At 39.8% G+C, this 13,388-nt stretch overlaps 1 protein-coding gene across 8 annotated transcripts in view; it reads right to left on the reverse strand.

Moving 5' to 3' along the window:
* The window catches only part of UBR5 (ubiquitin protein ligase E3 component n-recognin 5), a 122,928-nt gene that overhangs the window by 47,224 nt on the left and 62,316 nt on the right, over positions 1 to 13,388 (reverse strand). For 7 of the 8 annotated variants that reach the window (XM_036031327.1, XM_036031326.1, XM_036031328.1 and 4 more), the window contains exons 14-22: positions 11,751 to 11,935; positions 9,074 to 9,183; positions 8,170 to 8,282; positions 6,487 to 6,630; positions 6,279 to 6,390; positions 5,883 to 6,037; positions 5,406 to 5,603; positions 1,506 to 1,716; positions 459 to 585 (exon numbers count right to left, since the gene is read on the reverse strand). In XM_036031327.1, the coding sequence (XP_035887220.1) occupies positions 459 to 585; positions 1,506 to 1,716; positions 5,406 to 5,603; positions 5,883 to 6,037; positions 6,279 to 6,390; positions 6,487 to 6,630; positions 8,170 to 8,282; positions 9,074 to 9,183; positions 11,751 to 11,935 (1,355 nt within the window). The remainder of the gene's footprint in view (positions 1 to 458; positions 586 to 1,505; positions 1,717 to 5,405; positions 5,604 to 5,882; positions 6,038 to 6,278; positions 6,391 to 6,486; positions 6,631 to 8,169; positions 8,283 to 9,073; positions 9,184 to 11,750; positions 11,936 to 13,388) is intronic. The other variant, XM_036031323.1, reaches the window with a different exon arrangement.

The raw sequence follows: 13,388 nt of genomic DNA on the forward strand, positions 1-13,388 counted from the left end.
CAGGAAGCCTGAAAATTGGTAATACCAAACACCCTTAAGACACACCAGCCTTTCGCTGCCTCCCAGATCATTAAGACATCTGAGAAATTGACCTAAATAAGCTATCTGAAAATAAAAGATTGAGGTTCTTTCAATTACTATTATTAGTTGTTCTCCAACTAAAGAAAATAGCTTCCTAGGAAACAAAAATGATCAATTTAAATCACATTTAAAGACTCAAGTCTGAACTACTTGTTTAAATTATCACAAATTTCTGAAGCATCCTAGGCCCTACTGTTGTTCTACACCTAAATTCTGAATAGAATTACCAGGTGTTTTTCCCAGGGTGCTACTGGGAGGAACAAAAACAAAATGAAAGGACCCATCAATTCATGCATATGGTAAGTAAGAGATACATTTTTTTCCTGCACTTGGATTTTCTTCCGCCAGTTAAGCTTTCCTGGTAAAAATCACATTACCTTCGGCTACTCGATGATCCAGCCCGATTACCCGGGCCGTTACTTGAAACAACTGATATTGCATTTGCAATGGCCTCAACAGCAGAGAGCCTTTCAGCAAATGTATTTCTTTCAGAGCGCTCTGCTTCTGAAACATAAGAGAAAAAATTAGGATCAACTTAAACTTCAAAAGTAACTAAGAGATCAGGTACGTACAGGCCACTGAATGCTAACTGCTTTGTGTTTCAATGCTCTGATTCATACACTAGAAATGACTAATAACTTAAATTTTCCTCCCTAGAGCAATAAACGCCTAAGCTAGATTGAACTATGAACTTTAATATATGAATTATTTCTTTATTCTGCCTTACATTTCAACCCCCAAAAGATCAAAACTGTGGTTATTCATAAGTAGAATGAAATACAGCTCTCACTACCAAGGAGGGAAAAGATCCACATATCAATACCTCAATCTCTGTTTATATACCACTCACTCAAACCACTATTCAAAAATGTGGCTACTAGAATATCACTGGCAGAATTCAAAATAAGAAAAAACATTAAGAGTTACACAGCTGCACTTTTAGGTTTTCAGTTTCCCCCTTCATTCAGCAATGAAAAACCTTAAAGCAAAAACCCTACTTTTCCAAAAACATCTAATAGCTCATTAGGTTACTTTTCCCTCTGTATTTTGAAAACTGGGATTAAGATTGCCTTAATGTAACTTGCCTTCACTTGCTAAATAATTCATTCTCATGGCAATAAAAATCACCTGCAATTATAAGATCAGTAAAGGTCATTAATTATCACACAGAGAATTTGTATATATCATAGAGAATAGAACTTGACAACAAAACACATCAATAAAAATTTTACTTGCTTATGTCATATGCTCATCCTAATAAGAGGAAACTAACTTTTACCTTCTGAGAATGTAAAAACTCCTTGATTTTATGAAACAAAGTACCATAAATTCTTCATAATGATTAACTTCTTTCCTTCAATTGTTGTTACACTTTCAAAATTGTCTAAAACTCCTAAACACTTCAATATAGTTTTTAATCTCACCCTCTTCTTCTTTAGTTTCCTTATTGCTGGTTGGAAAGCACACTGATACACAAGCATGCAAAATATTTCGATTTCCATCACATCGGTGGCTGATGAATGTCTGTAGCACCTGTAGGTTCTGCTCCAAGACAACCGCTTGCTCAAGGTTCATAAGATACTGTCGACAGGCCTCATAGTCACAGCGGAGGATGTGCTGCATTAAGGTCTGTTTCTGTGCACAATTTAGGGAAAATATCTTCAATAAATCTGAGTAACATTACACATGTCAAAAATTTCTCGTGGCCAACAAAATAATACAATCAGCTCTGCAAATAAGGACAATTTCAGGTAGCATGGCAAAAGGAGCTGAACTTAAGGGTACCCTTTAAATAGGGTACACAACTGACAGGAATGGAAAACAGTGGGTACATTTTCTATACAGAACTGGTAAATATTTTCAGCTTTTGCAGTTAACTTGACTCAGGCTGTCGCAGGAAAGTACCGATGTACAGCGTTCAGCAGAATGGCAGTAGCTGGAGTTGGCCTGCAGGCCACATTCTGCCAACCCCTGGTTCACATTATCTACAGGGTGGGGCAAAAGTACTGGTTTACAGTTGTGAGGGTGCAAAACACAGCTTATTCTTCTATTATTATTTATTAATGGTTGCATTACTAATTAATGCATTATGAACTGTAGACCTACTTTGTCCCACCCCAAACATGCAACAATGACCAAATTAGAACCCTAATTAGTACTGTTAACCAATTAAGCAAAGGGTATACCTTCCACTTCAAGCCTACTCACACCCTCTTAAAGGTTGCACCATGCTATGGTACCTAAAAACCAAAACCTTCAACTTCCCAGTAATCATGACACAAGCAATGCCCCCCTCAGAGGCCACAATGAATGTAGTTCATTATCAAGGACACGGTAGTACTGATAAAAGATAGAATGTATCATTCATTACCTGAGGAACAGCCTGCTCTAGACTGAATACTTGTGTCCTCGCCCCCTTCTCAAAATTCAGATGCTGAAAATTGAAATGCTCCAACCCAATGTAACAGTGTTTGAAGTTGGGACCTTTGGGAGGTGATTAGATCAGCAGGGGGAGCCCTCATGAGTGTGATTAATGCACTTAAAAACACCTGAAGGAGTGTCACAGGTTCGATTCCCAGTCAGGGTACATGCCTGGGTTGCAGGCCATGACCTCCCACAACTGCACATTGACGTTTCTCTCTCTCTCTCCCTCCCTTCCCTCTCTAAAAATAAATAAATAAAATAAAAAAAAAAAAACCCACCTGAAGGAAACAGAATTCCCTCCTCCCACCACATGAGGGTAAAGCAAGCCCTCACCATACACCAAGTCTGCCCAGGCCTTAATCTTGGGCTTCCAGCTTCCAGAATGTGAGAAATAAATTTCTGTTGTTTATAAGACAACAGAATGTACTAAACCACAGCAAGAACATACTGAAAAGTTTAAATGAACTTCTTTCAGAATGTAAAACTATAGTTATGAGATATTTAATGGAATGAATATAAAGCATTCGTTGCAGAAAACAAGCAATATTGTTCATTTTAACTAGAATTAGAAACTGCTGGAAAAAAGCAGGTGGGGAAAGAATGTGTGGAAATACAAAGGAGAGAGAGAAGATGCAACTGAACAACTTGCCACCTCCCCATCCCTTTGTCCAACCTCATGGGAAGGAGGAGAGTGCAGGACAGGGTAGGGGACAAAAGAAACTGTGTTCAGGACCCGCCACACGTGAGATGGGCCATCTGAACGTGGAACTACGACTCTAAGGTGACCCCACAAACTGCAATCTCCGGTTTGAGAGTACCAGGTGGGCCACATACGACTAACCTCGCCAGAGTCAAGTGACATATGTGCATTAATCAGTATGCTGGTGTGGAACTATGTCCAAGTCTGTCTAAAGAACAAGAAGCACACTACTTTTAAAGGTAATGAAAATCAGGGTGTTCTGCTGCACACTGCTGTGACACAGAACATCTTCAAGCAATTTTGCTAGGAGTAGCTACTCTTCAAGGAACTTCCATCTCCAACCTGCTGGACTAGACACAGGCTCTCAGAGCTGAGAGTATCAATACCACACTTACTCTGTTATAAGCAAAAGAAGTTATTCTGCATCACTGTATGTTGTATTTGTTACTTATTCTTATAGCAAAATGCAAGGAGAGTTCACAAAAAATAATTCTTGCAAGTCCACTATGCACCGAGCCCTAGTCGCTGCGGTACAAAGATAAATGACACACTTTATCCCCTACACATGGGGTAAGGACACATTTTATCTTTACCCTTGAGATGCTGACAAAGTGCAGGGGTCACAGAATCAAATGCCTACACAAGCATTTAAAGTAATATAAATGAGTGGAGGCAGCTGGGTGTAAAAAAAGATAACACAACCTGTATAATAAATAAAAGGCAACAACATTTAGACTTGGAGCAATTCCAAGCAGTGGGAACTGCCAGAAACTGCAGAGACCAAGACCACACTCCTCCCAGTCTCCAGTCTCTCATGCAGGATCCTCATCGTCTTCCCGGCATCTAAGTGCCGGGACTCCTCTCCCAGCTGAGTCCTTAGACCCTTCCTCTTCTCCTTCTGCATGATGATATCCCTCATCATTATTCCTTTAACTATCACACATACACTGACAACTCCTAAGTGTTACTTCTCTAGCTTGGTCCCCTCTCTCTTCTGGTCTTTGGACTTCCACACCAAACTCGGCACACATCTCCTCCTGGGTATCTGACAGGCGTCTTAAATCTAACACGTCTGAAACCAAACTCCTGATGGCACACCCCACCCCTAACCAGTCTTCGTCTCGGTAAGTGGCACTTTCATTTTCCCAAAACCTTCTGCCCTCCTGCTTCCTCCATCTAACACCCTATATTTAGCAATAAGCAAATCCCACTGGCTCTACCTTAAAGCACATGTGGCACACCCAGAATCTCATCACTTCCCACTCATAACTGTACCTCCCAGGCAAAGCCACCCTCACCTCCCACTTAGATTATTTTAATAGCCGCCTATCGGCCTCCCTACCCCCCCCCCCCCCCCCCCCCCCCCCGCCGGGTACTCTCAGCGTGCAGCCTCTCTAAGTCAACTGAGGTCAACCTCTGCTCCAATTGCTCAGTAACTTCCCATGGTGTTACCTCGGCATCTGACAAAGACCTCAACAGCAGCATATTCAACACACAACTCCTCCTCCTCCCTCTTCCCATGTTTCCCCTTCTATGTTTCCTCTCCACAACAGCCACCCTCGCATGAGAAGCTTTCAAACTTTATAGTTTCCACTTTCTTCACAGCTCTCAAATCTACCCACTCTTCCTCATTTCCCAGAGTTCAAGCTTACTTTGTTTCTCACCTGGATAACTATATTAGCTTTTTTATCTGTCTCTGAACTTCTGTTCTCTGTCTACTGCTAGTCTTCCTTGTGAAGGCCAGTTTAAATTCCTTCTCCTAGCTTTCAGGGGAACTCCTACAACCCTTAGGTTAACACATGAGACACCTAGTGCCTTTCTCCAGACTTTACCAGTGCCGCTCACTAATATTTGTGAGCCCTACCTTCTTGTTCTAGCAAAAGGTACGAATTCTCCCATGCCTGAGATAACATGGCCCACCTTCACCTTGTGTCCAGGAGACTCCTATCTGATTACTCAGAGCTCTGTGCAGGGCACTGCCTCCTCAGAGAAGCCTTTTCTACAGTTAGTGTCCATCCCCATACTGTGCATGCCCTCCTCAAACACTTGAATGACATGTAATCACTGATTCACTCATCTCTCTTGTCCTAAGAGACTATTAGCTCCTGCAGGGAAGGGGCAATGAATGATCGATCTATCAACTGGACTCATCAGTTGTCTCGTGAATTCAAATAGCAAGTAGTTTCAAAAGTCACATTACCTCTACAGCCATGATGATTATAGCAGCTTTCTTTTTGATTGTTGAGTTGGCAGGAAGATTTATTAAAGAATGTACACCCATTCCAAGGCTACTAATGGGTGGAAGATCAAGCCAATCAGGATCCCTTATTCCTCCCATGCAGTCTTTGGCCATTGGGTAGATAGTACCATTTCCATCTCGAAGAATAATAGGAGACTCCTATGCACAGACAGGAAATAATAAAATCTGCTTACCAATCAAAACTGTATCTCTGATTTTTACAATAGTTACATATTTATTTTTAATTGGTTTTATATCTGTAAATACATATATATATTAGTTAGTAATAATGACCGAGCAGGAAACCTAGTATTCAAATGTGCTGAAAATTCTAAATTCCTCAATCGTTAGTTAATAATAAGCAAGTTAGAATTATTTACTTCACAAAAACGACAATGTTGTCATATCACTTTTCAAAAGCAAAAAACGCCTCTGTACCTGTCCAGCAGTGAAAATGGCTACACTCCTCTCATTCTGACCAAGGAAAGCAATGCTGCTTGTGGGGAAGTTATTCTCCTGTTCTGCTTTTCCTGTAGCAAGATCAAAGATACAGTACCGTACCCAATTTCCAGTCTTCAAAACAGCATGCACACCTTCAGAAACATATAAAAATAAATTACTAGATGTCTTTAGTACTCTCTGATAAACACTACCAAATTTTGACTTCTCTGGCCACATGTGTAAATCAATTCCAACAGATACATGTTACTCTACTACATTACACGCAGGGAACAGAAAGTGTCAAATGCCTCAAGCCACTTTAATCTGTCATTGACTGTGTGAGTGTTGAGGAGACACAGAGTATGGCAGTTGAAAAACTCAAAGAATCTTTACCTTTAGAATCTACATTCACTGCTAATATTTCTGTTTTTTCAGGTATGCAAAGCTTTTTAGGAGTCCTTTGGAAACAGTCAGGAACTTTCGGTGTTCCACCAGTTTTGACAACCTAAATGACACAAAAGGAATTTTGCTCTCAAATTCTGTAACATCTTCAAGGAGGCAGTCCCAAGACCCTCCCACCGAGCGAGTCCTCCACACTCACCTGCAGCTCATCGATCCTGAGTAACCTACAGTCCTGCAGGAGAGAAGAGGGGTCCGCATCTGACCCAGAGCTGCTCTGACAGTTTGTGCTGCTGGACGTCCCTGGGAACTTGACAGCGACATAGGCACCATCCACCTTTAGCACCTAGAAACACAGGTAAATACGCTAAAAATTAATACTGTATGTGAAATCAATACAGCAAATGGTTTTCATTGAATTAATTTAACATTGAGGAATTTAATTCTTTTTGAGTGTTCCTTCAATCATCACCAATTTATTAAATCAACATGAACAGACCCACCAAAACTTTGTTGTTGTTATCTATTATTCAAGGCTTATTTTCTAGAGAAAAACTATCCCCCAGAGCCAGTGATTACGGTCTGCGGATGTTTAGCAATCAACTGGAAAAATTAAGTATAATCCATAAAATCCTCACATCATCCTTCTTTAATAGTTTAGAGCCTGGCAATGCAAAAGAAATTCTGCAATGAGGGTAACGTTCCATTGTCCCACATGATGGCCATTAGTGGCTTGAAAAGGGGCTGATGTGACTGAGCAGCTGGTTTTAATGTTACTTAATTTTACCAAAACTAATTAGCCACATATGCAGCTAGGGGCTACCATACTGGACAACACAGGTATACATACAGTCAATAATGCACAGGGAAACAAGCATAGGACTTGAACCCAGAATACCTGAGTCCCACCTCTGCTACTTACTGCTTTTGATTTTGAGCCAGAAGAAAACACCTGCCCCCAAATACAGTTCCACTTTGACAATCAAATGTAACAGAATATGAAAAAGATCTTTGTTAAGTGTGTGTGGTGTGTCTACTCTTTCCTTTAAGTACAAATGAAAGACCATCACATTTCAGAAATTAAGGAGCAACCAGGAAAACCTTTACTTTGAAAATATTCTACGATAGATCCATTTTGGTTTTAAGTGTTACGTGGAGAGAAAGGTGAAATTAACGACATTCTAGCTGACACAGTCCACTAACTTGGTTTCCTAGAAGGTAAGATGTTCTCCACAGAGCAGGGAAGAGAAGGTCAAAGGTGACTTAAAGTAATGAGATGTTTAAATGCTATGGAAGATGGCCTCCATTAGAACTGTCTCCTAGTTCCAAAGAATGGGCTATAGCAAGAAGTAATGAGCCCTGGCTGACGTAGCTCAGTGGATTGAGCTCAGGCTGTGAACCAAAGTGTCACAGGTTCAATTCCCAGTCAGGGCACATGCCTGGGTTGCAGGCCATGACCCCCAGCAACCACACATTGATGTTTCTCTCCCTCCCTCTCTCTCTCTCTCTCTCTCTCTCTCTCTCTCTCTCTCTCTCTCTGTCCCTTCCCTCTCTAGAAATAAGTAAAATCTTTTAAAAAAAAGAAGTAATGTATTTATCTTCTTGCAGCTTTTCTGCAAATCTAAAATTATTCCACAACAGCATTTTTTTAAAAAAACAACATAGCAAAAATGCTCAAAGAGGCATAATAATCGCCTGTTCATCTGTCGTGCACAGAGGGGATACCTGCATGAGATTAGGGGGTGGGACTCACAGAGGTCATGGAGGGTGAGAAACAAAGCACCTGTGTCGGAGGAGCTGATGGACACTCACCAACCATAAATCTGGGACAACCAGTACCATTACAGTTCTGTTAGAGATTAACGCTTAGATGTTCTGAACGCACCTTGCCAACAGGAACATTCTTAACATCTTCCACAAAAACGACTTCCCGAAGAGACCACTGCTCTTCGTTCACCTTCTCCTCCTCTTTGGGGGCCGGGGTGGACCGCCGTCGTTCTTAGACAACAACAAAAGGGTGAGTGCCGAAAAGACAGTGCAAAAGAGACTACAGATTTCATCTAGACACATGAACACTCACTGTCGAGGGATACACAGTCGAGATAGCTAAATAAAAATCTGGTGGTCTCCTGCTCTATAAATTGCGGTCTTACAACCAACTTCCACTTACTAATGAATTCAGAGTGAAAACTAGCCTTATCTGTTCAATGTCTAAAAGGACTGTAGTAGTCTACAGCCAGCTGCAAGGAAGAAGTACCAAACGTACCTTGGGCCCTCAAAAGTAGGGCTGAGCAAGGTTTAAAAAAAAAAGGTGTGTTGAGCTGTTTTTAAAACTATCACATAGCTATTAAAGTCTAACTTTCAGTTTCAACTGCAGAGCAACTACACTGTAAAATAAATTTATTGTGAGGAACTTTAAAAACACTCTTGAAATCTAAGATACACTAGTAACTAAGTTTACAAATTCTACAAATTCTGAGCAGAAGTTGTGCCTGAGCCATTACCAGCTTACAGTAACATTCTCAGCAAAGCTGGGCAGATAGCTAGCTAGTGGCAGTTACACATTTTATTTCCTGTAAAAAATTATAATGCTCAAATACAATAGGAATAGCCAATGCTGTAAATAATACTTTTTCATTTTCATTTAAATAAAGCTGCACACACACACACACACAAATCAAACCAGTAGAAACACAATTTATATAAAAAGATATTAAAAATAGCAGGAGCTGCCCCATCAGACAGAAACCGGACGCAGCGGCGTGCCAGACACCCCGACGCGCACTCACTGTAGGGCATGGAGGCGCTGCTGGCGATGGAGGACGCGTCGCTGCAGGTGGAGGCTGGGGACGGTGGGGGGCCCATTTCCGTCTTCACTGGTTCCTGCTTACTTTCGGGCCTGAGGTGAGAAATAAGATTTTCCTCATAATTAGGAAAAGGAAGTATTAGGAGCTTGTCAAATGGTTTATTTTTAAGGCTCAATTCTATTCTTATATAAGGGAATGCACATTAAACACTTGAACAAAGCAGTTTATTTTTAGGACTCTAGGCACTGAAAAAGGCACCCAGTGCGTACTTCACATTTTTAGTCCTGTTGTAAAATGGGAAAGAAATACACCGCACAGAGCTATCAACAACTTGGAATAATGCTTCAGATAAGCCCTATCGGGGAACAATGAAAGCTGCGCTCGATTCATCCACACAGCTTCATCATAAGCCTCCTGAGCAAACAAGTTTCACATTTCTGTGAACCCTGCTTGGACACAGCAGTCCAACTGAAAAAAAACAAAAAGGTAAAGGCAAAGCAACGAAAAAGCCCACTAAATCATTAACTGCTTGGCGTTCAGAGGAGGAACTCGACTCACAGTGGTTTACCAGAATTTATTCTTGAACCATATGGTGATGAAGCATCACCTGCTATAACTAAAATGAGAAGTTACAGGATTAACATTAATCCCGTAACTAATCCTAGTTATTCATTAATTATACTTAAGAAAATAACTGCAGCCAACTATACAATATTCTGCAGATGGAAAAAAACAAATATTTTTATTCACTAAAGGGCAGAAGTCAATTTTTAGTTAGAAATGTATTATACAGAGATCAGCCTGCTATGTACTATAATCAGAGTATTCATTCACCTTAACCCAACCCTCATCTCCTTACCCCCACCTGGAACTTCACGTGAGTTCAGAGACAGGCCACAGAAAACCAGTATTATTTTCACCAGCATCTTAGCCAGGTGCTCTGGGCAAGCACACGTGAACAGCTGCTCAGGCAAATCTCCTGAGGTGCGGAAGCCAAGTGGTCCCGACTAACCATTAGCATGCCTTTAAAGTGAGTGGTTTCAATGACTTGCAAAGAACAGTGATTGACATGAAAATTATCTTCTTAGCATTTCATTTCACTTAGTTCTTTCACTAAATTAACTAATATAGATGGCAAATTCCAAGGAAGATCTTAAACAACTTCATAAGTACAGGATTTAAAATGCATATTCTATTGTAATCTCATTTAAACTATTTATGCACATCAAAAATATTTCAAACACTCTTTACAAAGTTTCATGAAAATGAAAATGTGTTTTGTTACTTCTATTTTAGGTTAAAAAAAAATCAATGAAGTTAGGGAGAAAGTTCCAAGCACTAAAAACAAAACCAAAAAAACCTTTAATTAGACATAAATTACAATAGCTTTGGCTTTTTTTTAAATTATTTTATTGTAGTTCAATTACAGTTGTCTACATTTTCCCTCCACCACTCTCCCCCCACCACCGCCCCACCCCAGCCAAACCTACCTCCCTCCCTTGCTTCCACCCTCCTTCTTGGTTTTGTCCTTGTGCCCTATATAGTAGTTCCTGAAAGCCCTTCCCCCCCACTGTCCCCTCCCCCTACTCTGGTTATTGTTAGATTGTTCTTAATTTTAATGTCTCTGGTTATATTTTGTTTGCTTTTTTCTTTTGTTGATTATGTTCCAATTAAAGGTGAGAGCATATGGTATGTGCTTTGGCTTTTTAAATATTCTTTTTTAAGTTATTTAATGGTGATCCCTGTGTTTCAGAATTTCAATTTGCATTTTTACCATTAAGAGGAGTAACAGCAATAGTAGTAAATTTGTAATTGTATTTATTTCAGTACACTAAAAAATTGTCACTTTAAAAACCTCTATGTATAGTAACATCCCAAACATTTATTTTAAATGTCTATAAACATTTAGAAAAAATATACAGCAAAATATTTAAAATTTTATTTCTAGGATGTGATATTATTCCTCCATATTTCTATAATGGTCACCTATTTTTATAAGCGTAAGGAAAAAGTTACTTAAAAACTTCTATTAAAGTTTTTAGGTTCATGTACCAAACAACCAAATTGTAATACACATATTTTTAAAGATGAGGAGATGTTTCTAACAGTACAGGTGTTAAAATCTGTGTATCTGGCTCCCAAACCATAAGCCAGCCCCAAAATGTGGGCTATACACGATGCAGCGGCATTTCTGTTCACGTACGTCTCCCATCTAAGAGTCTGCAAGTCCTTCACAGAACTTTCCTCCCCAGCACAGTGACCTGTAAAACCCTTCCAATGACCAGGATGCAGGCAAGACTAGAAACTAAGAGGAGGAGAAAGCTGACCTAACACAGGGAGGCTGGACCCACTGTTCGTGCTGCACAACACCTGCACCAGACAGAACGACAGAACAAAGACAACAGAGGAGACCCACACAACACCGTCACTCTGGCCATTAAACACCAAGAATAACTGTAACACACAGATATTAACCAAGCAGTGAACGGGGGATGTTGCCATCCTTTCCAAACTCCTGTGGATACTACCAAGAACCCATCATTTCAGCACTTTTCTGAGTCTCTACACACCTCTAAATCTCCCTTGATTACCCCCCTTCGTATAGAGCGCACACTAGAAAGCAGTGTAAAATCAGGATTAGTGAGGGGATGGTACTTACTTAGCTTCAGTAGTTTTGCTAGCTTTGTCCATGCTTTTCAAGCTTTCAGGAGATCTAAGTTGAAATCTACAGCTATCATTCATATTCCAAACTGACTCCATTAAGACACCAACTTTAGGAATCCCAGCACTAATCGAAAACGCAACTGCTCCAGCATGATAAAGAGGATTATTTCTCAAGCACACCTGACAAACAAAAGAAAAATCACCATCAAGATGACAAACTAGAAGTTATTTCAAAAATGTATAAAAATAGAATATATGAAAGTATATTGCTTCCTCAGTTTTCCAAATACAATCATCCACGATCGAGAGGCTGCTAAAGCATTGACTTCAAGGTCTCCATTAAGAAAATGCGCTCCCCAAAGCAGCAGGAACAATTTCAGCACATTTGCTGAAAATTAACATTTCAGGCAGCGAATATTCTGACATTCTGCTATAAGGAAACAATAAAAACAGCAGAGAACAAACTAAGATCATTTAAAAAGGGAAACATAAACAAAACAATTTCATGTTTTGTCTGTTTCTTATAATTTGAGTTATTTCCTTCCTTAATTTATGACACTACGTAGGCTCTAACACTTCGAATCTATCGATGTTTGTTTCCCTCAGAAGACTGCTATTTCTACAGGCCGAAGCTTCCCTGGATAATATGAGGTTTCTTTTAAATTAAAAGAGTACGTAGATGTTAGTGTTCGCAGTTAACTGAGTTCAGGAGTAAACAATCTATAAATTCTCACCACTGGGGAACACTGTGAAACCGACAACCTGCAAGGTGGCACTATAGCAGCTCCAAAAGAGATATGAGCATTATTTCTGGAAATCTCTCTTGATTGCTCTGATAGCCCAATGTTACAAACATTCTGTTCAGTCGTCCAATAACTAATGATTATGTGGTACTTGACAGTAGCATACATGAAGATCATGTTTTTTGGTGCTTTATAATTAAAATGACACAGAAGATACTGTACATTTGAGAAGTGTGAGAACTGGAAATGCCAGCATAAAGTAGCATTTCTAGCAAAGCATAGCTGAATGTTACTAAATGCAGTTCCCAAACCTCTAATGAATGGGTTTAGAAGCTAACTTCTTGAGAATATATGTTCTTCTTTACTGTGACTTAAAGGGAATTTCATCCACAAATTTTCAGAAAAGACTGGTGGAAAGCAGAAAGCCTGAAAGAGGACCAATAAGAAAAAGGGCTGTTACTGAAAGGGAAAGGTGGCAAGACACAGAACAGGTTACTCATCAATGCCTTCTTGTAAAAAAAAATGCACTTAAGACAGGGAGGTGTGTGTCCTGGGTCTACCACATAACAAGACATGCAATGAAAATAAAAGTATACCTCAGAGATATTGTGGGTTCTGTTCCATACCACCATAATAAAGTTACTAACACAATAAAGCAAGTCACGCAATTTTTTTAGTTTCCCACAGCATATCGAGTTTTTTATACTATATAATAGTCTATTAAGTGTGCAACAGCATTATGTCTAAAATATATATACACCTTAGTTTAAAAATACTTTATTGCTAAAATGCTAACCATGATGTGAGCCTGCAGGAGAAATGGTGCTCACAGACTTGCTTGATGCAGAGTTGCCACAAACCTTCAATTTGTTAAAAAAACAACCACCCTG

Source organism: Phyllostomus discolor, chromosome 7 (assembly GCF_004126475.2).
Source record: "Phyllostomus discolor isolate MPI-MPIP mPhyDis1 chromosome 7, mPhyDis1.pri.v3, whole genome shotgun sequence".
Taxonomy (NCBI): Eukaryota; Metazoa; Chordata; class Mammalia; order Chiroptera; family Phyllostomidae; genus Phyllostomus; species Phyllostomus discolor.